We start from the raw sequence: 26,966 nt of genomic DNA, 5'->3' as shown, positions 1-26,966 counted from the left end.
AAGAGGCACGAATGGAGGGCGAAAGAGAGAAACGTGCCAAGAGGAAGGCGCATCAAGCCAACCCCAACCGAGACCACCTTCCACCTGGAAACCAATGCCCTCACCGCGGGAGAAGATGCAGATCAAGAATAGGGCTCCACAGTCACCTGCGGATCCACAAGAATACTGATCCTGGAAGACTATCCTACTCGGCCAACAAGGGATCGCCTAAGAAGAAGAAGTTTCAAATAATAATAATAATAATATATGGATGATCTGGACAGAAAAACAAGAAAACTGACGATATTCCACTACTCATTACCGCCGCATAATAATGTCGACAGACTTTACCTGCCCAGAAAATCAGGAGGCAGAGAGAGGACCTCTGCAAGGGAAACAAATGGTAGAAGACGAAAAACATCCAGTGGCAGATTATGTGAAAGGCAGTCAAGAACCAGCATTGATGGAAGTCTATAGTGGAAAACTGCTTAAGGTGCAAAAGACAAAGAGTGAATACTGCAAAAATACACTGCAGAGCAGAAGAGAAAACTGGCAAAAGAAGGCTCTCCATGGACAGTTCCTGGGAAAAATTGTGAGCCAAATTGACAAAGGAAAAACATGGCTGTAGCTCACAAATGGAACTTTGAAAAAGGAGACAAAGGAGGGACTGATTCTGGCAGCTCAAGAACAAGCCATTAGAACCAATGCCATCAAAGCCAGAATTGAAAAGTCGACAACAGATCCCAAGTGTAGACTCTGCAAGGAAGCAGGTGAAACAATAGATCACATCCTCAACTGCTGCAAGAAGATCACGCAGACAGACTACAAGCAGAGGCATAACACTGTTGCTCAGATGATTTGTTGGAACTTGTGCCGAAAATGCCACCTGCCTGCGACAAAGAACTGCTAGGTTGGCCGAAGCTGGGGCTGACAGCGGAAGCTCATGACGCTCCCCGGAAATGAATCTGCGACCTTTTGGTCAACAAGATCAGCGGCTCAGCAGTTTAACCCACTGCGCCAGCGGGTGCTCCTCTTTTTTGTGTAGACATACAAATTATTATTATTATTTCAACATGTTTGTTTTCGGGTCGGAAGCAAAATTCTTGCACTATTTTGCTCTTCCCTTGCCCTTTATGAAAACCACCTAAAGATGTTGCAGCGCCAGAGTTTGGCATTGCTATTGCATTTTAAGCACAATCTGCAACCAAACTTAAGCAGGACTTAAAGGGTATAATAATAGAATGCAAATAAATCTTAAGAGTCATGACACAGATTGAACAGATTTAATGAGTTGAACAAGGAAAAGGAATCGCAGTATAGCAAATCAACCAAGAAAAACAATTACACTAAGAGAAGAAATGATAATAACAGTAACAACAAAAATAGTAACCAGAGTGAGAAAAAGTGGATTTGAAAAACAACAACAACAAATGTATTTATATCCTACCCCATCTCTACATAGGGACTCAGAGTAGCTGAATTTAGAAATGTCAACACAGACCAGGGGGATGGATACAAACGTATCTCCACACTGAGGAAAAACGAAAAATACTATTAAAAAACAAAAGCAAAAAGATCTTTACATTTTCAAGCATTACGGAAACAAATAGGCAAAGCCTACAGAAATGTTTGAGAGTCCATTTAGATGGGAGAAACATGTTAAAGTTAAACTTAAAAGAGACAATTTTCTATGTAAGTAATGGCCAGATATACAAGAGGAATTTTGAGAATGGATTCGGATAAACAAACGGAACACTCTGGGAGAATCAAAAATATAAATAGAGACTTCTAAATGTAATTGGTGGAATTAGGGAAAAAAAACTTAACTCCTATAAAGATCTGAAAGACCTGTATAGCCTCACCCAGCTCCTTGACAATTAGGGTGAGGGTCATGATTTGACACAATTGGTGCAATGGGTTAAACCCTTGTCCTGCTGAACTGCTGACCTGAAGGTTGGCAGTTTGAAGCCATGGGTCAGGGTGAGCTCCTGCTGTTAGCCCCAGCTCCTGCAAGCCTAGCAGTTTGAAAACATTCAAATGTAAGTAGATCAATAGGTACTGCTCTGGCAGGAAAGTAACAGTGCTCCATGCAGTCATGCCGGCCACATGACCTTGGAGGTGTCTATGGACAATGCCGGCTCTTCGATTTAGAAATGGAGATGAGTGCTACCCCCCAGAGTCAAAGAGAGTCGGAGAAACCTTGACATTTACTAAGAAACTATTGCTCTCAATGGGCACCAATTCAGCATACTAGAAAACAATAATAGTTCCCCCACCCCCCACCCCTTACCATACAGCAGTGATTCCCAACCTTTTTTTGACCAGGGACCATTTTGATCAGAGACCAGGATTATAAATCAGTTTTTGGTCAACTTTAGATTCGGTTTGGGGTGCTGATTCAGAAAATTGCATTGGATAGACCACATCAGCTCTAGATTTTGATACAGATTTTGATATGCCATGGTAAGCAATGGGAAGGAGTGGCAGGCGGCGCAAAAGGTGTGGTAATAAATAAAATAAAGATAAAGGAGGCTCATGGACCAGATTTTCGTCCTCGCAACCCATTAATGGTCCGCAGCCCACAGGTTAAGAAACACTGTCGTACAGCCTAAGAAACACTGGTGGAAATAAGTCGAGCTATACTCAGTGGCACTTAATTCAGAGTTAACATGTACATGACAATGCTGTTAATGACTTTGTGTGATATGACCACCCAACACAAGATTCCACGGACTGAATGGGACTGTATTAACTTACTAAATAACTGAGTTGTGACCTCACAACCTCCGAGGATGCTTGCCATAGATACAGGCGAAATGTCAGGAGAGAATGCTTCTAGAACATGGCCATATAGCCCAAAAAACCTACAACAACCCCGTGATTTCAGCCACGAAAGCCTTCGACAATTACTAAATAACGTTCGGCATTATGTGCACCACATATGAAAACGAACAGTTGTTGGGGCCCTTACCTATGTAATTTCAGTACTTTTCTCAAAGCAGAGACAACACTTATTTTGGAATAATCAACACTGAACACAAAAAGGCTGCTGGACAAATAAAGAGGCATTTGTAATTGGTTTAAAATGTTTTTAATGCTAAATATTTGTTTATATCTTATTCCTGGCCGTTGTTATGCTTTCTGTGAATTTTGTCTTGTATTTTATGTACAATGCGCTTTGATGTTGTGAGTTGCTTTGGGTTCCATTAGGCAGAAAATCAGGATATAAATAAATATTTATTATTATTGTTATTTGAAACACAACAAGATGAGTCCACAGCAGACAAGATGACTCAGCTGGATGTTGTATTCGATCACACGTCAGACACTTCCCAAGTGTCTAGGACTGTGTGATGTATCGGCGAATAATGCGTGTAGATCCCAGTAGGCTGGCCTTTTGCAGCTGGCAGATGGTCATTTTGTCAGTGCTGATTGTGTTTAAGTGCAGGCCAAGGTCTTTAGGCATTGCACCCAGTGTGCCGATCACCACTGGGACCACCTTTACTGGTTTGTGCCAGAGTCTTTGCAGTTTGAGTGATGAAATCCAGCCCAACTCCTACAAGGATGGCCTGAGTCCACATTGTTGGGAGGACCGCTTTGAATGCCCAACTTCTCATACGTAGAAAACACATCTTTTAAAGATGGAGCAGGGTCTCTTTGACAGATGGGAAAGTGTGAGGTGAAATAGATTCAAGAAGGCTGGAGTCAAAGGGGGGGGGGTTACAATTATGCAAACTTTGAATGAGTCCTGTAGGAAAGCATAAATATCGTTAATAGCTGATGCAAATTTGTCCTTACGTTTGAGATGGCAGAATTCGTCTTCATCCTGGAAATAAGTGATGAGTGGAGTGCCGCAGGGTTCCATCCTGGGCCCGGTCCTGTTCAACATCTTTATTAATGACTTAGATGAAGGGCTAGAAGGCAGGATCATCAAGTTTGCAGACGACACCAAATTGGGAGGGAGAGCCAATAGTCCAGAGGACAGGAGCAGGACTCAAAGGGATCTTGACAGATTAGAGAGATGATGGGCCAAAACTAACAAAATGAAGTTCAACAGGGACAAATGCAAGATACTCCACTTTGGCAGGAAAAACGAAATGCAAAGATACAGAATGGGGGACGATGCTTGGCTCGAGAGCAGGACGTGTGAAAAAGATCTTGGAGTCCTCGTGGACAACAAGTTAAACATGAGCCAACAATGTGATGTGGCGGCAAAAAAAGCCAATGGGATTTTGGCCTGTGTCAAGAGGAGCATAGTGTCTAGATCTAGGGAAGTCATGCTACCCCTCTATTCTGCTTTGGTTAGACCACACCTGGAATATTGTGTCCAGTTCTGGGCACCACAATTCAAGAGAGATATTGACAAGCTGGAATGTGTCCAGAGGAGGTCGATTAAAATGATCAAGGATCTGGAGAACAAGCCCTATGAGGAGCGGCTCAAGGAGCTGGGCATGTTTAGCCTGAAGAAGAGAAGGAAGAGAGGAGATATGATAGCCATGTATAAATATGTGAGAGGAAGCCACAGGGAGGAAGGAGCAAGTTTGTTTTCTGATTCCCTGGAATCTAGGAAGCGAAACAATGGCTTCAAACTACAAGAAAGGAGATTCCATCTGAACATGAGGAAGAACTTCCTGACTGTGAGAACCGTTCAGCAGTGGAACTCTCTGCCCCGGAGTGTGGTGGAGGCTCCTTCTTTGGAAGCTTTTAAATGGAGACTGGATGGCTATCTGTCAAGAGTGATTTGAATGCTATATTCCTGCTTCTTGGCAGAATAGGGTTGGACTGGATGGCCCACGAGGTCTCTTCCAACTCTTTGATTCTATGATTCCACTTCTTCTTCTTCTTCCTATTATTATTATTATTATTATTATATGCAAGCCATAAAGATCTGTAGTTTTCCACATACATCCTTACACAGAAATAGCTTCAATTAATTAGACACAGTAGAGGTGTTCCTAAACTGAACACTCCATGGTAAATATTGCTAGAAAAACAGAAAATACATTTGGGTTGTTGCCACAAATACAGATTGTTTTCTGTTATGTTGGGAACTGTGTTATGATTTCATTTAGTTTTTGCAATACTAAGGAATATTTACTTGAGAAGAAATCTGTCAGCGGACAAAGATTGATGATCTCAAGAAGAATATACCCGAAGCGAAGATGGCTGGAAGCCTGAAACTTCCCAACCCTCCTCCCCCAACCCTAACCCCTTCCCTATACCTTAAAGACATCCCCCCTCCCTCAACACCCACGATTCACCTCCCCCCCCCCCCCCCCAGAGATGGCCCTAGGTAATTTTCAACGGTAAGCAAACAGTATTTTGGCTCCCCCCCAACCAATCACTGACATATATTTTCTGTTTGTCGTGGGAGTTTTGTGTGCCATATTTGGTTAAATTCCATCATTGGTGGAGTTCAGAATGCTCTTTGATTGTAGGTGAACTATACATCCCAGTAACTACAACTCGCATATGTCAAGGTCTATTTTCCCCCAAGAGTGCCTCAAGAGCAGGGCAAAATCAACTATACTGCAAATGCTTACTTTGCGTAATGGGTTGAGCCACCCCTGCCCTCCCCATCTTCCCTATTCCCAAATATTTTAAATGTTTATTTGTAAATAACCTCAATAAAAATATATTTTTAAAAATAAATCTGTCAGGAGTGGGGAACCTCTGAATACCAATCCTTCCTGAATTATAGCCTTTCTTACACCAACCAATTTGTGACTGATATTACTGCAATATTCATATTTCAGCATCCAAAGTACCAATAAGACTTGTGCTTTCCTCACAACGCTCTTTTCTTTCTTTCTGCACAAATCCACTGCTGCAATAATGAGTTGAGAATAATAATAATAATAATAATAATAATAATACTTTATTTATTCTTTATTCCCTACCAACATCTCCCCAAAGGGGACTTGGAGCGGCTTAATAAATAATAATAATAATAATAATAATAATTTATTTGTACCCCGCTACCATCTCCCCAAGGGACTCAGTGCGGCTTACATAAGGCCAAGCCCAACAATACATAAAAATAAACACCAAATAACATCACAATAAAATGTGAATATCGTAAAACCAAATAGTTTTCAGATTCATTAGAGATAGAGACCTGCACCTTATGGTGGAGCATGAGCTCTTATGGCAGGCCTTCTTCCAGAAACCTTAAACTCTTACCCCCCACCTTCTTTTTCACAGGTTAGAGACAAATCCTTTGGCCCATGACTAATGCAAACTTTCAATCACACCACCGGCCGCCAATGTATCAAAATAAGCATGTGACATTTTGCCACATTCTCTTTTGCACGCAGACATGCCCACTGCACACACATTTGGGAAAGGATGCAGCTTCGAGGAAAATCCAGCTGCAGCCCAAAATCTCAGGTAAAACTAAACAGAAACTAAGCAAAGCCACTACAGCCAATGAAAGAATCCAATTCTCCATTTCTACATACTGACTAGCGGAACTCCGAAGTGCCTTCTTTCCCCAACAATATATTTCTCGTATAGTTTTAACAGCCAGTCCAATCTACTCATGCAGTTTTTAATGTTTTCCCCCCACTTCGCAGCTAATAGATTCCACCATTTCAAATGCTCAAATGATACAGGTGAGCAGAAGCAGCAGGCAATGAAGCATCTCTTCTTTAGAAAGAATCAGAAAATACAGAGTTACCAACCTATCAGAACTTGTTCAGTCCAGGAGCATCAAGGCAGCAAGCCCTCCCCTGCGATGCGCAGAAGCGATGCACAATCTCTGAGCATCTTGCAGAGCGGTGAAATTCCTCTGGCTGCTTCCCGAACCCCCGAGGACCAATGAGAGGTTCCCTCCTGCTCTGACACCGGTCCAGGTCTGGAAATTGCCTTCCTCTCGCTCTCTTTGCTGCCACAAAAGCAGCCAGGCTTCCCCCAGTCGCTGCTAACTAATCGCAGGGAACCACGTCTGCTGCAATATGGGGATCGCTTACTGCATTGCTTTCCCAGTGGCATGTGAGAGCCCCTGGTTTTTCCAAGCGACACCTGCTTATGTCAGAGCGGCTCCCTGCTCTTCTCTCCGGCACACTTCACCTCTCGCTGTCATGGCCCTGTTTCTGGCTGCAGTCACTTGTTTCCCCTAGTCATAGGTTCTGTGGCCTGATAAGCAAATACACAAAAAACTGAGAGGCACAACTCCGAGGATTTAGATAAGAGAGGATGAGGATGTGTGTGTTTTGCACCAGCTAATTGGCACCACTCCTGAACCACCTGAAAGGCACTTTGCCTGTTTACAATAGCCATGTATAAATAACCATGTATACAGAGGCGGCCCTAGGTAATTTTCAACGGTAAGCAAACAGTATTTTGGCGCCCCCCCCCCCCCCAACCAACCATTGATATATATTTTCTGTTCGTCGTGGGAGTTCTGCGTGCCATATTTGGTTCCGTTCCATCATTGGTGGAGTTCAGAATGCTCTTTGATTGTAAGTGAACTATACATCCCAGTAACTACACTTGCCGCACTTGCTCCCTTGCCTGGCCCGCTTTGGGTCCGGAGGCGTGCCTGAAGAATCATAGAATCATAGAATCAAAGAGTTGGAAGAGACTTCATGGGCCATCCAGTCCAACCCCATTCTGCCAAGAAGCAGGAATATTGCATTCAAATCACCCCTGACAAATGGCCATCCAGCTTCTACTTAAAAGCTTCCAAAGAAGGAGCCTCCACCACGCTCTGGGGCAGAGAGTTCCACTGCTGAACGGCTCTCACAGTCAGGAAGTTCTTCCTCATGTTCAGATGGAATCTCCTCTCTTGTAGTTTGAAGCCATTGTTCCGCGTCCTAGTCTCCAGGGAAGCAGAAAACATGCTTGCTCCCTCCTCCCTGTGGCTTCCTCTCACCCCGGCATGTGCACCAAAAGTCACCTCTTCTCCTGACTTTCTCCTCAGCCATTGGGACCAAGAGAGAGAGAGAGAAGTGGAGATGCCCACCTTTCCTGAAGGTAGGCGCAAAAACAAAGGAGGGAGCGGAGGTGGGAGATACCTCCAGCCAGAGGGGCTCTCTCTCTCTCTCTCTCTCTCTCTCTTGGTCCCAGTGGCTGAAGAAAAAGTCAGGAGAAGAGGTGACTTTTGGTGCGCACGCTGGGGGCTTCAGACACATCTCCGGACCCGAAGAGGGCCAGGCGCGGCAGCTCCGCCCCTTGGACCACCCACAGATTGGGGAGAGGAGGGGGGCGGGTGGAGCACCGGGGAATCGGGAAAGGGAGCCGGTCATGGGGAAGGGATTGAACGCAGAGAACAATTGAGTGCCGGCTCTGCTTGCGCACCTGGTGGCCAGGTGGAGCAGAAACAAGAGGGGCGAAGCGAGGCTCAAGGGCCCGGCCCCTTTGGCAGCGAGGCATGAAAACCGAGTCTCCCCCCGGACTGCTAGGGCTGTTGTGAGCCGAGGGGGCGCTCCTCAAATGGCGGTCGAGGGGCATTTACAGAAGCACCTCTGCGCCCCTGGCAAAAAAAAGTGTTCTGCGACCGCTTACTTCGCGTAATGGACGAGCCGCCCCTGCATGTATAAATATGTGAGAGGAAGCCACAGGGAGGAGGGAGCAAGTTTGTTTTCTGCTTCCTTGGAGACTAGGACGCAAGGGAACAATGGCTTCAAACTACAAGAGAGGAGATTCCATCTGAACATGAGGAAGAACTTCCTGACTGTGAGAGCCGTTCAGCAGTGGAACTCTCTGCCCCGGAGTGTGGTGGAGGCTCCTTCTTTGGAAGCTTTTAAACAGAGGCTGGATGGCTATCTGTCAGGGGTGATTTTAATGTAATATTCCTGCTTCTTGGCAGGGGCTTGGACTGGATGGCCCATGAGGTCTTCCAACTCTTTGATTCTATGATTAAGGCTCTGTATCTCCCCTCCTACAACTAGAATCATAGAATCAGAAGACACCCCAAGGGTCATCCAGTCCAACCCCATTCTGTCAGGCAGGAACACACAATCAAAGCACCCCTGACAGATAGTCATCCAGCCTCTGCTTAAACCCCACCACAGAAGGAAACCCCACCACATTATAAGGCAGCATCTTCTACTATTGAACAGCTCTTAACATCAGGAAGTTCTTACCAATGTTTAGGTCAGTGTTTCTCAACCTTCCTAATGCCGTGACCCCTTAATACAGTTCTTCATGTTGTAGTGACCCCCAACCATAGAATTATTTTTGTTCCTACTTCATAACCTTAATTTGGCTACTGTTATGTATTGTAATGTAAATATCTGATATGCAGGACAGATATTCATTCACTGGACCAAATTTGGCACAAATACCCAATATGCCCAATAACCCAATAACATTATTTTCTTTGCTACTTCATAACTGTATTTTTGCTACTGTTATGAATCCTCATGTAAATATCTGATATGCAGGATGTATTTTCATTCACTGGAACAAATTTGGCACAAATATCCGATACGACCTAATTTGAGTACTGGTGGGGTTGGGAAGGGGATTGATTTTGTCATTTGGAAGTTGTAGTTGCTGGGATTTATAGTTCACCTACAATCAAAGGGCATTCTGAACTCCACCAACAATGTAATTGAACCAAAACTGCCACACAGAACTCCCATGACCAACAGAAAACACCGGAAGGGTTTGGTGGGCATTGACCTTAAGTTTTGGAGTTGTAGTTCACCTACATCCAGAGAGCACTGTGGACTCAAACAACGATGGATCTGGACCAAACTTGGCACAAATAGTCAATATGGCCAAATGTGAACACTGGTGGGGTTTGGGGAAAATAGACCGTGACATTTGGGAGTTGTAGTTGCTGGGATTTATAGTTCACCTACAATCAAAGAGCCCCTTGAACCCTACCAACGATAGAATTGGGGCAAACTTTTCACACAACCCCCATGACCAACAGAAAATACTGTGTTTTCTGGTGGTCTTTGGTGACTCCTCTGACACCCCCGCGCGAACCCCCAGGGGTCCCGACCCCCAGGTTGAGAAACACTGGTTTAGGTTAAATATTTGTTTCCTACCATTTGAATCCATTGCTCTGTGTCCTAGTCTCCAGAGCAGAAGAAAAGAAGCCTGTCAAATATTTAACAGGTAACACGATACCCTTTCAAATATTTATACATGGCTCTCATGTTCCTCTCAGGCTGGATCTACACTTCCCTTTATCCCAGGATCTCATCCCAGATTATCTGTTTATCAGGCAGTGTAGACTCATATAATCCAGTTCAAAGTGGATTATCCAGGATCAGATCCTGGGATACAGGGCAGTGTAATAATGATGATGATGATGATGATGATGATGATGTATGGATCATCAATGTCGCAATCCCAGGTGGCAGCAGGATTGCAGAGAAACAACAGGAAAAGCTGACACGATATGAGAATTTAAAGATTGAACTGCAAAAACTCTGGCACTAGCCAGTAAAGGTGGTCCCAATGGTGATCGGCACACTGGGTGCAGTGCCTAAAGACCTTGGCCTGCACTTAAACACAATCAGCGCTGACAAAATGACCATCAGCCAGTTGCAGAAGGCCACCTTACTGGGATCTGCACGCATTATTTGCCGATACATCACACAGTCCTAGACACTTGGGAAGTGTCCGACGTGTGATCCAATGCAACAGCCAGCAGTGTGTCTGCTGTGGACTCATCTTGTTGTGTTTCCAATAATAATATTTATTTTTACCCCGTCACCATTTATTTATTTATTTACATTATTTCTATCCCGCCCATATCAGCCTGCAGGCGACTCAGGGCATTTCTACAATTCAATGCCATCAATACATACATTCACAAAACAAAAACAATTAAGTGCATTTAGACAAAAAAAAGACAATAGCAGTTTTAAAAGAGCTATGTCCTCTCGTTCCAAACCAATCCTCATCCGTTTCATTGTCTTGGCCATTCCTGGGTCATTCTCCATCTCAAGCTTGACTATCTATTCCGGGGTTCCGAATGTTTGCTCGAAGAGCCAGGTCTTTACTCTCTTCCGAAAAGTCAGGAGGGAGGGGGCTGATCTAATATCCCTAGGCAGGGAGTTCCACAGCTGAGGGGCCACCTACAATCAAAGAGCATTCTGAACTCCACCAATGATGGAATTGGGCCAAACTTAGCACACAGGGCTCCCATGACCAACAGAAAAACTGGAAGGGTTTGGTGGACACTGCCCTTGAGTTTGGGAATTGTAGTTCACCCATATCCAGAGAGCACTGTGGACTCAAACAATGATGGATCTGGACCAAACTTGGCATGAATATTCCATATGCCCAAATATGAACACAGGTGGAGTTTAAGGGAAATAGACCTTGACATTTGGGATTTGTAGTTGCTGGGATTTATAGTTCACCTACAATCAAAGAGCATTCTGAACTCCACCAATGATGGAATTCAACCAAACATGGCATACAGGACTTCCATGACCATCAGAACACACTGGAAGGGATTGGTGGCCATTGACCTTGAGTTTGGGAGTTGTAGTTCATCTACATCCAGAGAGCACTGTGGACTCAAACAATGATGGATCTGGACCAAACTTGGCACGAATACTCAATATGCCCAAATATGAACACAGATGGCGTTTGGAGGAAATAGACCTTGACATTTGGGATTTGTAGTTATTGGGATTTATAGTTCACTACAATTAAAGAGCATTCTGAAACCCACAAACGACAGAATTGGGGCAAACTTCCCACACAGAACCCCCATGACCAACAGAAAATACTTAAGGCCATCCAGTCCAACTCCCTTCACCAGGGTAAGAAAATGTAATCAGAGCCCTCCTGACAAAGAGCCATCCAGTCATAAATATAGATAGATAGATAGATAGATATGATTCTCTCTCTCTCTCTCACACACACACACAGATATAGTATCATAGATCTGAAAAGGACCCTTAAAGAAGGACTATGATATGTTGCATATTCCAGAGTAGGCGAACCAGACACTCTCCACATCAACACTGACAAAGAAACAACAAGAAATACTGTTTACTCACAAGCATATAGAAATTGCATATATTAGAAACCAACACTTTCTCATTACTTTATTTTCCAGATCACCAGACTGGGCCACAGCAACACATGGCAGGAGCAGCTAGTTGTATCATAAATGTACAATATAAAGCAATACACACAATCAATATAAATTCATGTTGTTGTTGTTCATTCGTTCAGTTGTCTCCGACTCTTCGTGACCTCATGGACCAGCCCACGCGAGAGCTCCCTGTCGGCCGTCACCACCCCCAGCTCCTTCAAGATCAGTCTAGTCACTTCAAGGATGCCATCCATCCATCTTGCCCTTGGTCGGCCCCTCTTCCTTTTGCCTTCCACTTTCCCCAGCATCATTGTCTTCTCTAGGCTTTGCTGTCTCCTCATGATGTGGCCAAAGGACTTCAGCTTTGTCTCTAGTCTCCTTCCCTCTAGAGAGCAGTCAGGCTTTCTTTCCTGGAGGATGGACTGGTTGGATCTTCTCAAAGTCCAAGGCACTCTCAGAACTTTCCTCCAGCACCACAGCTCAAAAGCATCTATCTTCCTTCGCTCAGCCTTCCCTAAGGTCCAGCTCTCACATTCGTAGGTGACTACAGGGAAGACTATGGCTTTGACTAGGCAATGGATCTTTGTTGCCAGTCTGATGTCTCTGCTCTTCACTATTTTATCGAGATTGGACATTGCTCTCCTCCCAAGAAGGAAGCGTCTTCTGATTTCCTGGCCACAGTCTGCATCTGCAGTCATCTTTGCTCCTAGAAATACAAAGTCTGTCACGGCCTCCACATTTTCTCCCTCTATTTCCCAGTTGTCAATCATTCTTGTTGCCATAATCTTGGCTTTTTTGACGTTTAGCTGCAACCCGGCTTTTGCGCTTTCTTCTTTCACCTTGATTAGAAGGCTCCTCAGCTCCTCTTCGCTTTCGGCCATCAAAGTGGTGTCATCTGCATATCTGAGTTGTTCGTGTTTCTTCCAGCAATTTTCATCCCAGCCTTGCATTCATCAAGCCCCGCACATACTCGCATGATGTGTTCTGCATACAAGTTGCATAGAATGGGTGAGAGGATACAACCCTGCTATACACCTTTCCCAATCTTGAACCCGTCTCCTGTTCCGTGGTCAGTTCTGACTGTTGCTCCTTGGTCCTTGTACAGATTCCTCAGGAGAGAGGGAAGGGGGCTTGGGATGCCCATCCCACCAAGAACTTGCCACCATTTATGATGATCCACACAGTCAAAGGCTTTAGAGTAGTCAATGAAGCAGAAATAGATGTTTTTCTGAAACTTCCTGCCTTTCTCCATTATCCAGCATCCGGATATTGGGAATCTGGTCTCTGGTTCCTCTGCCTTTTCTAAACCCAGCTTGAACATCTGGCAACTCTCGCTCCATGTATTGCTGGAGTCTTCTTCCTTGCAGGATCTTGAGTATTACCTTCCTGGTATGAGAAATAAAGGCCACTGTATGGAGGTTGGAGCAGTCTTTCGCATTTCCCTTTTTTGGTATGGGGATAGAAGTGGATTTCTTCCAGTTTGATGGCCATTCTGATGTTTTCCATATTTGCTGGCATATGGCATGCATCACCTTGACAGCATCCTCTTTTAAGATTTTGAACTAAATTCATAGGTAAAGGTAAAGGTAGTCCCCTGACATTAAGTCCAGTCATGTCTGACTCTGGGGTGTGGTGCTCATCTCCATTTCTAAGCCAAAGAGCCGGCATTGTCCGTAGACACCTCCAAGGTCATGTGGCTGGCATGACTGCATGGAGCGCCGTTACCTTCCCTTCGGAGCGGTACCTATTGATCTACTCACATTTGCATGTTTTCGAACTGCTAGGTTGGCAGAAGCTAGGGCTGACAGCAGAAGCTCACGCCGCTCCCCGGAATCGAACCTGCGACCTTTCGATCAACAAGTTCAGCAGCTCAGCGCTTTAACCCACTGCGCCACCGGGGGCTCCTAAATTCTAAAAACTAAAATTCATAGTTTTTGCATTTTTCCCCTTCAATATAGTGAAAAGGTGTAACTTCCGGGTGTGGCCACTGGGGGCGCTGAAGAACCACCCATTGGAGCCAAAAGCACAGAGCCAAGCAGAGCCCATCCCACCAATCAGAGGGCCGGGAGAGCCGCGCGAAGGCCAATGGGAGGCCCGCTAGGGGGCGGGACGTTTCGTTCCCAGGTGCTGCTGGGCGCATGCGCAGTCCGGCTGAGGAGGGGGCGCGGAGCGTGAGGGGAATGAGAGGGGAGGGCGCGGAGGGCGGGGAGGGTTCCTCCTCGGGCCGGGCATCCTGGGCAGTATGAGGAGAACCGAGGCGCCCTCCTTCGTGTAGCCGGCGAGGCCGCTCTCCCTCCCGCATCTGGACGGGGGCCTCCGCTGTGGGTGCCCTGCATCCGGGTCCTTCGCTGGCCAGGTTCCGAATTGGGCCCCAGGCAAAATGGCCGCGCCGGCCGCTGTGAACCCCTCGGGTGAGTAGAGGAGCGTTGCCATGGAGACGGGCTCTGAAGGCTAGGCCTGGGCCGATTTGGGCCCTCCAGGTGTGTTGGACTCCGACTCCCACCATCCCTAACAGCCTCAGGCCCCTTCCTTTTCACTCTGAGGCCTCTCTCCCACTGAGGCCTCTCTCCCACTGAGGCCTGCCTCACAATGAGGGCTCTCTCAGACCAATGCCTCACTCACTGAGGTGTTTCTCTCAGTTGAGGGCTATTAAATTGCATGCACGCCTGCTTATATTGAACTGCTTAAGCAGCTGAGGGGGAAAAGGAAAGAGGGACTTCAACTCCCACCATTCCTAACAGCCTCAGGCACTTTCCTTTTCACACTGAGGCATTTCTCCCGCTGAGGCCTCTCTCCCACTGAAGCCTACCTCACAATGATGGCTCTCTCCCACTGAGGCCTCTCTCCCACTGAAGCCTACCTCACAATGAGGGCTCTCTCCCACTGAGGCCTCTCTCCCACTGAGGCCTGCCTCACTGAGGGCTCTCTCAGACCAATGCCTCACTCACTGAGGTGTTTCTCTCAGTCTGAGGGCTATTAAATTGCATGCACGCCTGCTTATATTGGACTGCTTAAGCAGCTGAGGGGGAAAAGGAAAGAGGGACTCCAATTCCCACCATTCCTAACAGCCTCAGGCACTTTCCTTTTCACACTGAGGCATTTCTCCCGCTGAGGCCTCTCTCCCACTGAAGCCTAACTCACAATGATGGCTCTCTCCCATTGAGGCCTCTCTCCCACTGAAGCCTAACTCACAATGAGGGCTCTCTCAGACCAATGCCTCACTCACTGAGGCGTTTCTCTCAGTCTGAGGGCTACTAAATTACATGCACGCCTGCTTATATTGAACTGCTTAAGCAGCTGAGGGGGAGAAGGAAAGGGGGACTCCAACTCCCACCATTCCTAACAGCCTCAGGCACTTTGCTTTTCACACTGAGGCCTCTCTCTCACTGAGGCCTCTCTCAGACCAATGTCTCACTCAGGCGTTTCTCTCAGTCTGAGAGTTACTAAATTGCATGCACACCTGCTTATATTGAACTGCTTAAGCAGCTGAGGGAAAAAAGGAAAGGGGCACTCCAACTCCCACCATTCCTAACACCCTCAGGCCCATTCCTTTTCACACTGAGGCATTTCTCCCACTGAGGCCTCTCTCCCACTGAAGCCTCTCTCCTACTGAAGTCTTCCTCACAATGAGGGCTCTCTCAGACCAATGTCTCACTCACTGAGGCGTTTCTCTCAGTCTGAGGGCTACTAAATTACATGCACACTTGCTTATATTGAACTGCTTAAGCAACTGAGGGGGAAAAGGAAAGGGGGACTCCAACTCCCACCATTCCTAACAGCCTCAGGCCCTTTCCTTTTCACTCTGAGGGATTTCTCCCGCTGAGGCCTCTCTCCCACTGAAGCCTACCTCACAATGAGGGCTCTCTCAGACCAATGCCTCACTCACTGAGGCGTTTCTCTCAGTCTGAGGGCTACTAAATTACATGCACGCCTGCTTATATTGAACTGCTTAAGCAGCTGAGGGGGAGAAGGAAAGGGGGACTCCAACTCCCACCATTCCTAACAGCCTCAGGCACTTTGCTTTTCACACTGAGGCCTCTCTCAGACCAATGCCTCACTCAGGCGTTTCTCTCAGTCTGAGAGTTACTAAATTGCACGCACACCTGCTTATATTGAACTGCTTAAGCAGCTGAGGGAAAAAAGGAAAGGGGGACTCCAACTCCCACCATTCCTAACACCCTCAGGCCCATTCCTTTTCACACTGAGGCATTTCTCCCACTGAGGCCTCTCTCCCACTGAAGCCTCTCTCCTGCTGAAGTCTTCCTCACAATGAGGGCTCTCTCAGACCAATGTCTCACTCACTGAGGCATTTCTCTCAGTCTGAGGGCTACTAAATTGCATGCACGCCTGCTTATATTGAACTGCTTAAGCAGCTGAGGGGGAAAAGGAAAGAGGGACTCCAACTCCCACCATTCCTAACAGCCTCAGGCACTTTCCTTTTCACACTGAGGCATTTCTCCCGCTGAGGCCTCTCTCCCAATGAAGCGTACCTCACAATGAGGGCTCTCTCCCACTGAGGCCTCTCTCCCACTGAAGCTTACCTCACAATGAGGGCTCTCTCAGACCAATGCCTCACTCACTGAGGTGTTTCTCTCAGTCTGAGGGCTACTAAATTACATGCACGCCTGCATATATTGAACTGATTAAGCAGCTGAGGGGGAAAAGGAAAGGGGGACTCCAACTCCCACCATTCCTAACACCCTCAGGCCCATTCCTTTTCACACTGAGGCCTCTCTCCCATTGAGGCGTCTCTCCCACTGAAGCCTCTCTCCTACTGAAGTCTTCCTCACAATGAGGGCTCTGTCAGACCAATGCCTCACTCACTGAGGCGTTTCTCTCAGTCTGAGGGCTACTAAATTACATGCACACCTGCTTATATTGAACTGCTTAAGCAGCTGAGGGGGAAAAGGAAAGGGGGACTCCAACTCCCACCATTCCTAACAGCCTCAGGCCCCTTCCTTTTCCCCCTCAGCCGCTTAAGGAAAGGGCCTGAGGCTGTTAGGGATAGTAGGAGTTGAAGTCCAACACACCTGGAGAGATGGCCCAAGTTTGCCTACAATGCCTAGGTCTGATTTAGACACTGTAGTCTTATTGATTCAGCCTAGAATCGCATTGGCCTTTTAAGCTGCTGCATCACATCATTGCCTCATGTTTATCCATTTATTTTTTATTTATTTTGCATATTTGTATCCCCATTCTTCTCACCCCCGGAGGAGGACTCGGCTAACAACCGTAATAAATCATAAAAGCAATCTGTATAAATACAAATGTAATGTTGTTTGTGGGATTAGCATAACTCAAAATGTAACTAACTGAACGAATCTTTTGGATTTCTTTTTATTAAAAATTTTAAAGATATTTTAACAAAGTGGGGCGTAAGTTCCATGGGACTGATTGATATTTCTGTGCCTTCCATAGTTCTAAAATCTTTTTTTTTCTGCAGTGAGCCGTATTCCAATATTTAGTGTTGAAGAAAAGTAGTAATAACTAAAGTTATTATCAGGCAGTCTTCAACCTTTATTTATTATTTATTTATTTAAAACATTTGTATTCTGATCAGGGTGGAGCACAGCATATATACGGCCAACATTCAATGTTGGGACACAAATTTTTATATACATACATAAACATTAAAACATTTATCAAAATATTAAAATAAACCATTTAAAACCATCCTAGTCATCCGCGTCAAATCTAATTGGCCTGGTCATCTTTCCTATTGCTGATTTATTGCCCTGTCCCGAAAGCTTGGTCCCACAGCCAAATTTTTACCATCCTTCTAAAGGACAGGAGGGAGGGGGCCGACCTGATCTCACCAGGAAGGGAGCTACATAGCTAGGGAGCAATCATCGAGAAGGCCCTGTCTCTCGTCCCCACCAATCATGCCTGTGACAATGGCAGGATGAAAAGCAGGTCCTCCCCGAAGGATCTTAAAATCCGCGATGGTTCATAGGGGGAGATGCGTTTGAACAGGTAATTTGGGGCCGTTTAGGGCTATATAGGCAAAAGCCAGCACTTTGAATGGCTTTGGAAATATAGTTGACATCAGAATAGCTTCTGTCCTCCTTCAGGATACTTGCCAGTCTATAGAACATTCAAAACACTTTTCCTGAATAAAAGTTAACATACAATTTTAAGAGTGTATTATTAACACTTTTACTGTTTTGTATTGGGATACTTAAAAGGGCTAATTTTGTATAAGACAACATTAACATAAAATTGGTTTACTGTACCCTCAACATTAATCAAGACTTAATAAACACAACGTATTAAAAAAAACTGGACGAATTGACACCAGATTTGGACACAATAGACCTGTCAGGCCAATGAGTGACCATCACTCATAAAAACACTAAAAAAACACAGCAGAAGGGACTTAAAAACCCTAAAAAGTAAAAAGACGCTACAGCTCATGTGCAAAAAGAACTCCCCCTGGCAAACAAGGAGGGGGGAAGGGAAGAGGAAGAGAAGGAAGGAAGGAAGGAAGGAGAGAAAGAAAGGAGAAGACAGGGAGGGAAGGTTGACCACAGCAACACGTGGTGGGTACAACTAGTTAAAACATAAAATTACTAAAACATTGTTTAAATCACGCAGGTTTGAAATCATACTTCAGATCAGTCCATTGTCATTCACACAAATTGGGTCACATCCTAAATTGCCTCTACTGTTCGAACACTTGGTCCCATAACCAGATTTTTAGTTTCATTCTAAAGGACAAGAGGGAGGGGGGCCAATCTAATGCCACTGGGTAGAGAGTTCACAGGCAAGGGGCCACCACTGAGAAGACCCTGTCTCTCATCTCCACTAGTCCTAGGGAGGGACACCTGGAAGCTACAAGGTGTAGAGCTTTTTCGTCCTAGGCTCCAATTCTGTGGAACTCTTTGCCTCCATACATTAGAGCAATGTCAGAGTTGCGACCTTTTGTAAAGGCACTCAAGACTTGGCTGTTTGGTTGTGCATTTAGATAATCAGATCTAATTTGTCAAATAGTCACTGTTGAATGTTTTTATGTTGAATGTTTTTAGATTGTATAAATGCTATTTTAGATTGTAAGTCGCTCGGAGCACCTTGGTGGAGAGCGACTAATTAAGAAATAAAGTGAAGTGAAGTAGTCCCACCAGGATGGTGGGACCGAGAGCAGGGCCTCTCCCGTCGATCTTAGACTTCACGATGGTTCATAGCAGGAGATGTGTTCAGACAGGTAAGTTGGACTAGAACCATTCAGGGCTTTATAGGCTAAAGCCAGCACTTTGAATTGTGCTCGGTAGCAGATTGGCAACCAGTGGAGCTGGCGCAACAGAGGGATTGTATGCTCTCTGTATGCCACTCCAGTGAGCAACCAGGCTGCTGTCTGTTGGCCTAGTTGGAGCTTCCAAACAGTCTTCAAAGGCAACCCCACATAGAGTTCATTGCAGTAATGTATTTGGCTTTTGTTCAGCTTGTGCTCCACTAAGACTTCTAGATCTGGAGTGTTGTGTGGTTTCTAGGGTGTATGTGTTCTAGCAGCATTTTCTCCTGATTTTTCGCCTGCATCTGTGGCTGGCATCTTCAGAGGATCCAGTGATTCCGGCCGTGAAAGCCATCAACAATACTCCTAGAATGAATAATGGTTTAGCTACCGATTAAGTCTCCTAGCCCTAATCTTTTGGTTGGATCTGCAGCACTTTATTCCCAGCCGCGACCCTACAGTTTTGCACTTGGACAGGCCCTTGTCCTGCCCCATTGGTTTCAAATCTACACATGCCTATTTTAATCGGCTACTGTTTGGTTGATGTTTGGTTTATGTTTTATAATGTTTGACATTTCATTGGCTTTACTGTTTTTAATATAGTGTATTGTTATATGTTTTCAATTGTGTTATTTGTAACCTTTGTTTACATTTGGTTTGGTCCCCATGTAAGCCGCCTCGGGTCTCTTTGGGGGAGGGAGGCGGGATATAAAAATAAAATAATTATTATATAGATCCCTTTCCACATGGCCTGCTTTCAAGCCAGGTGTCACCTATTCTTGGAGTGTCATCCATAGCCTGGGAGTTCTCCAGAATTCATCACTGAGCCTAGAACCTCAGGTTTCCGCAGTGGACATATTTTGCAAATAAACCCTATTATAAAAATAGGATGTTTCAATTAATATCAATCAGTGACACTTTTTACTTAATATTATTATTTCTCATGGCATCACATTATTGTTGAAAACATTTTCTAAGAGGCACACTTCCCAGGTTTTCTTACTGTTTACATTTAGTTAATGGGATGTATTACAAATCTTGTCAGCAATCAGTTTATCATGGTCCAGAATCATGTTTGAAAATGATGTTTTCAAAGTATCTTCCATGTTCATCAGTTAGAGTTGCTTGTTCCTTCTTTTTATTCAAGTTCATACTGGAAAAGGTTTGTTCACAGATGTCCCAAAAACTTGTAAGGCACCATCTTTCAAATTTTTAAACTTTCCCTTGTCCCAATTCGTGTAGAAGTCTTTAAGGCTGGTTTCTCTGCTGAGGACTGAAGTTCAATAACCTCTAGTTCTAAATGAGCAGAGAGTTCCTGTGGATCCAAGGATCTTCAATTAGTTGTCGAAAGTTTTCATGGCCAGAATCACTGGGTTGCTATGGGTTTTCCGGGCTGTATGGTCATGCTCCAGAAGCATTAACTCCTGACGTTTTGCCCATATCTATGGCAGGTGTCCTCAGAGGTGTGAGGTCTCTGAGGATGCCTGCCATAGATCTGGGCGAAACATCAGGAGAGAATTCTGGAACATGGCCTTACAGTCCTTTTGGACAGAGGTAGTCTTTTTGGGATATATCAGCTACTCTTTTGCTGCAGCCATACGGGATAAATTTATATTCTCAAACACACTTTTTTTATTGAGACACAATCCAAAAACTGCATTTAGCAAACACTTCTATGGTAGAATTTTTATTCTACCCCAGTTCAAATTTTATTGTTGTTTATTGCAGACTTCCTATTACAACCTGGTTCAGAAAATCTGTGTTTCTCCAGTGCTGCAGGGGGATAGCCAATCTAAAATATTAAGAAAAGGAGCTTCTTTGTCAGGTTTTGTTAACTGAGGTGTGCTGGTATAGCAGTGTTTCACAGGAAAAGTAAAGCTCTTTCAGTGCAAACAACTGAGGACATTGCAGATATTATTGCATTCTGATGAAACAGGTTTTCCTGTGTTTCTTTCTTAGTTCTTTCATCTGTTGTCTAAGTCCCATATTCTACCTTTTTTGTTCTTTTTGTGTGCTCTCATTTCCTCTCTGGCTTCCCTGATCCTTCTTGCCCTTTGCTAAAATGCCTTAGTTCTTCTACCTCCTTTCTCTTCTCCCATTCCTTTCCCATTTCTTCCTCGCTCACTCTCTCCCTTCTTTTATTCCTTGATCAAAACCTTCCTTCTCATTTTTTCTAGCTACACGATGTACTGTAGTTCCAGAATTTCTAAAAAGCACCTGCAGGGGATTAAACAGCAGTTCTCTCACTGCTCGCTTTCTATTGTTTAAATATAAATGAATACATTGTTCTACAGTAATTTTGGAGTGGTTAAACAGTACTTTTAAAAGACCCAGTTTTGTTCAACTGGGAAAGTGCCAGTAAGCTTATTCCTTAGGGAGAGGAGAGCTTTGTGCCCAAACATGGGTTGCACACACATTTCACATCTGATTGAAATACATTGTGTAAGTGTAGAATCATAGAATCAGACTTGGAATAGATCACATGGGCTATCTAGTCCAACCCCCTGCCATGCAGGAAAAGCACAATCAAAACACCCCATCCAGCTTCTGTTTAAAAGCCTCCAAAGAAGGAGCTTTTTGTTTTGTTTATATAGTTTTGTTTGACTGTTAGCTCAAGAGCAATTGAGAAAAGATCTTAATATACGTCTGCACTCCTTGGATAAGTGCGTATATGCAGCCCTCACAAAGTTGCATTAGCTCACAGGGTATTCCTCATTATCCTTGCCTTCCCATTTTTGTTTCCTTCCTCCTCCCCAATACCAAATTTTATCACACTTCAGCAGGAAAATAATTGTCTTTTCTTTTAGGTTATGCTGCCGAAAGGTGTGTTTACACTGTAGAATAAATACAGTTTGACACCACTTCTGCCATAGCTTGAGGCTGTGGAATCATAGAAACTGTAGTTTGTACAAGGTCTTTAGCCTTCTCTCACAAAGAGTGCTGGTGCCTCACCAAACTATAACTCCCAGATTCCATAGCATTGAACTATGGCAGTTAGACTGATGCCATGAGGTCAGAACCATTCCATCAGGCATATAATTCCCAGTAGAATTTATTGAAAGAGTGAGGGAGGAGTGGAGCAAACTTTTGACTAAGAGGCTTACATTTGCATATGTCAAGCAATGTTATAGATAAGGTCTAGCTGTTATTGGTCAATGGACCTGTGACAGCACTTTTTTTCTCAATGCTAAAGATGAAGAGGATATTATGAAGTCCACAGAGAACAGGAAAGTGGAAATACGCCTCAGCTTCAATTTCTATCATGACAAGAGTGAACTTATTGTGGGTCAAGAAGATGACCAAGATCCTCCACTCAGAGCAGATCAGAATCAAGCAAGATATCGACATGTTGAGAATAATGAAGGTGTCAGCTATTGCAGCAGATGTCAGCCTTGATGTTCAGTGCTAGGGCTCAGGTCATAATGTAACAGGTGTTGGCTAAAGACCTAGGATGTGGATTGCCAGTGAAAACACAAGTTTTCCTAGAGAAGGGAGACTAGCTATTTTTTATCAGAAGAACTGCTTGGAGTCTTAAAGTATATCAATGTTGAGGTTTTGTGGCAGTGCTTGGAATAGAGAATGGCAGTCTCATCTCTTATTTGTAGAGGAGACCATGGTGAAAGTGAGAAAAGCTGACATTGTGCCTGGCACTCAGAAGGGAGCATTGCCAGTTCATATCCTCAAAGGTGAAAAGCTATGGTCAAGCAACATCAGAATGTGCTGAAGATAGAAAAAGTTATAAATGTGGGCAAACATCCAAACTAGGAAAGGCTGCAGCTCTTGCTTTTGCCTGAGCCTCCTTGGAAATGTAAGATTCCTCTTGCCCCTTGAGTTGGCTACACTTTTAAATAAGCTGGGGACAAAGGGGGAATGGGAGTTTAGGGAAACTGGAACATTGAAAAAGCGTTTGAAAAAGTGGAACAATGGAGGATTAACTGGAAGTGTTCTTGTTAAATCAAGACAATCAGAGGGTACATTTTGGTACCTGCTTCAAACTGCAGTGCAAATGATAGTTTTGGATGCAGTATCTGCAGTGTTGAGTAACCAGTTTGCCAAATGATCAGATTCATCTGGATAGCTGGGAAGTGGATTAGCAGATGCCTAAATTTTAATATATAACTGGGTGGCATCCAAGTACATTCCCATAATTCTCTCTACCTCCAGAACACAAATGGTTAACTTAGAAAATGGTGATTCCTCCCCATTTCACAATAAATTGATCAGTATGCAAGACATTTGTCACCAGCTGAATCATGGTCCACAGTTAAGGTAAACAGATCTGTGATGACACTTTCTGAGCAGAATACCAATGTGGCTATATTTCTTCCCAGAGGTTTCCAGTATTTCTCATGAATTCCTTTTGAAGGAGGATTCAACCCCAAGGATAAAACAATATCAGGTGGGAGATGTGATACAGGGGTCTGGATAGCTGTGCTGAGTCTTGTTATAAGAACAGTGTGTATGTGTGAAGGGGGAGATGGGGAAAGAGAGGGGATTTAGTGTAACCTCTATAACATACCTGTTGTTTTAAGATTTTTCCCCCTTCTGTTCTAAGTCTCAGCTCTAAGGTTTCTATATAAAAAATATTACTGCATTGTAAAGACTTCTATTCATTGTTCTGCTGCAGAGTTCAGTTTTATTTTATTTTGATGTTAATTTGATAATTGCTAGATGGGTAGGAGAGGACTAAATTTACAGTTGTCTTTTACATAGATGTTCTTACGAAGCTTTCATTGTAGTAAAGGCTTTATAGCTAAATTCTTTGCTCACCTGCCCTGCCCATCTACAAATTATTAAGTATTAGACTGCAAAATTGTTTGCTAGTTGCTTGGTTGTGCAGAGGTTACAAAACTATTATGCATGGCTCAAATCACATTATCTTTGAGTTCTGACTTTTTAAAAAATGATGTCAGTTTACCTTGGAAACATCGATAGTTATTATTTGCATTCATGTAAAATGGCTTGTTTTAAAGAGAGTTATTAATCCAAAGCATACAGAAACGTAGAAAAGTTACATTTTTAAAAAGTGATGGTATGGTAATGGTGCATCATTATGCAACTCCATTGTTCAAAACTGCAGTTGTACATTGTTTTAAGATTTTGCATATTCTCAACAGTATACCAGCCATAAATACATTACAAATTATTTATTTGCTTATTCAGCCATTTAAGGTATCATTCCCATTATTACTTCTCCTCATTTTATTCTTATGGGAATAACACTGTGAGATAAGGTCAAGATGAATGAGAAAGACTGTTCCAAGTCCAAAAATCCGACCATTCTGGTGTGTGTTCATTATGCTAAACTGGTCCTCTGTTTACTGTCTCTGTTACAGAAATGGCATCAGACATACCTGGACCGGTGACATTACCGGTGGCACCGATGTCTGCAGGGCAAGTCAGAATGGCAGGGTCCGTGCCTGGTCGAGGAGGAAAGAGGCGCTCAGGGTAAGTTGAATTCATGGATTCAAAGTAATGTTGAAATTTTATTTTATGAGCATACCTTTAAGGCTAAAGGCAAGTGCCAGAGCTGTCACAGGCAGTTGCAGAGCTTGGAAACAATTAATAACAAATAACAATGTCCTGATGGTTATAATTTTGAAGCACCAAGGCTTGCCTCTTAATCACTTGCTCTCAGCTTTAATTTTAATGTCACCAATTGCCATTGGCAACCTAGGTATTACTAGCCTAACTTGCAGAACTGTTATTGCAATTCTTAGGATAGGGATGGTGGAACCCTGGATTCCAAGACATTTTGGTTTACAAAGTACTTATCATGTCTGAAATTGGAGGCATGCAGTTTCTGATTCTAGACGTGACATATATTTGCCATCACTACACATTGACTTGGATAGCCCTATTATCCTTCAAAGTAGTGGTTAATTGTTCTAGGAGGATCTGGGAGCAAGAGGATTAAAAGGCAGGATATAATCTGCACCAGCAAGCAATTTTTTAATGAAGTATTATTTATTTATTTATTATTTATTTACAATATTTCTATACCGCTTTTCTCACCCCTAGGGGGACTCAAAGCGGTTTACACATAACTGACAAAACTTCAGTGCCATACACTGGACACTGACGCGATGCCAAACCATAACAACCACAATAATAAAACCACAATTAAACATAAATCATAATTAGACAGTACATAAGCAATCATTAAAACAATAAATAATAAAAACAGTCTCGCCAGTCGTAGCCTGTATGGATTCTGCAATGCACAAAGATTGAGGCATTTTGCACTTCTGTTATTTGTGCAAGATGCTAAACAAGATCCTCGTATTGTCAAAGGCTTTCATGGCTGGAATCAACAAAGGATTTCCCCAGGCAGCAATCAGCCAGACTTTGAAGCTGTAAGGCCATTCAGTGCTAACCAAGATGGCCATTTGAAACATTCTCACTTGCCTCAAGCAGACAAGAGTTCTTTCTTCCACCCTGGACATTCCACAGATATCTAAACCTCACTTGCCTAGTTTCCAACAAACACCTCAACCTCTAAGAATGCCTGCCATAGATGTGGGTGAAACATCAGGAGAGAATGCTTCTGGAACATGGTCATACAGCCCGGAAAACTCACAGCAACGAAAGATCCTCATCTCCTGCTCATTTATCAATCTCTGACATTTGAGCTACCACCAAATATTGTCTGCACTGATTAAAGCAAATGTTTTTGTTACCATAAAGATTAGAAACTTTAACAAAAATATTGATTACATTCTCTGCTATCTTGTATACATTTGCTCAATTAAACCAGATGGAAGGACTTTGTTAGATGAGAATTAGATCTGTGTGGAAGATAGATCCTAGATTCAATCCAATTAAGTCTCATTCACATAATTTATCATTTGCATCCATGTCCATATAGAATTTCGGCAGTTCAGTGTTCTGCATCATCATGCGCTGTGCAAATGCTAAGATGGCTACAGCTGCCTCTTTCCAAGTAATGGAGTATGGGCACCTAGAAATGTAAAGGCCAAGAAAAGTTTGTTTTACCCTAAAACCTTTCTTTTTCTGGAAGAAAATGTGAAAAATGAATTATGGAATGATGAATTTTAAAACAAGACATTAATCTATATTTCTTTTCACATTTCTAAAAGTTATGTAATAAGTAGACCTTGAGGTAAAACTATACACAATTTGTACGATCCATTTCATTTTCTCAACTCTTTCGATGGGAATAACTGCTTTATGACTGCTTGGTATTACTGAGAACTTCAGGAGGCAATATAATGTTACTAATCTTTATGGTTTCTTCTATCTTACTGATGTTTTCTCTTGCTCTTCATAAAGTTTCCTAATAATTAATAGGGGTTTTTAACAGTTCAGAATGTTATTGTTCCATTTGTACAAAATATAATTAAAAATCAATTCGATTCATATTTTTTATATATAAACTATGATTTTATTATATCAAACAGTACTTTTAGGCACACTAAGAACATAATGCATTTTATGTTCTTAAATAAAAAACTAACTTTCAATTTGTAAAGAGTATTAATAACTGCATTTTTCAGGGTTTTGTTTTTTTTTCAAAATCCCCCCACCTCCAAATCCTATGACATCAAAATGTCAAGGAAATAATTAATCTCTTAGTTTGTTTTACTGTTTCCTACTTGGATGACAAAATGCCTGAATGTTTCAGCATTGAACTGTTGCCATGAAATGGCTTTTTAACTTAGGCCCCATCTATACTGCCATATAATGCAGGTACAAACTGCATTATATGGTCAGGCTCTTATA

At 43.5% G+C, this 26,966-nt stretch overlaps 2 protein-coding genes across 2 annotated transcripts in view; one reads left to right on the top strand and one right to left on the bottom strand.

Annotated features, from left to right (window-relative positions):
- Window positions 1-7,127, bottom strand: part of CTXND1 (cortexin domain containing 1) — a 29,510-nt gene extending 22,383 nt beyond the window's left edge. Inside the window, exon 1 of the mRNA XM_060755857.2 lies at window positions 6,663-7,127. The gene's annotated coding sequence lies outside the window, so the exon portion shown is untranslated. The remainder of the gene's footprint in view (window positions 1-6,662) is intronic.
- Window positions 7,128-14,170: 7,043 nt separating this feature from the next.
- ARNT2 (aryl hydrocarbon receptor nuclear translocator 2) overlaps window positions 14,171-26,966 on the top strand; it is an 81,617-nt gene continuing 68,821 nt past the window's right edge. Inside the window, exons 1-2 of the mRNA XM_060755198.2 lie at window positions 14,171-14,406; window positions 24,560-24,671. Of these exons, the coding sequence (XP_060611181.1) occupies window positions 14,376-14,406; window positions 24,560-24,671 (143 nt within the window). The 5' untranslated portion in view covers window positions 14,171-14,375. The remainder of the gene's footprint in view (window positions 14,407-24,559; window positions 24,672-26,966) is intronic.

Source organism: Anolis sagrei, chromosome 9 (assembly GCF_037176765.1).
Source record: "Anolis sagrei isolate rAnoSag1 chromosome 9, rAnoSag1.mat, whole genome shotgun sequence".
Classification (NCBI taxonomy): Eukaryota; Metazoa; Chordata; class Lepidosauria; order Squamata; family Dactyloidae; genus Anolis; species Anolis sagrei.
Note: the sequence above shows the minus strand (reverse complement) of the source record. Positions and strands in the feature narration are given on the sequence as shown.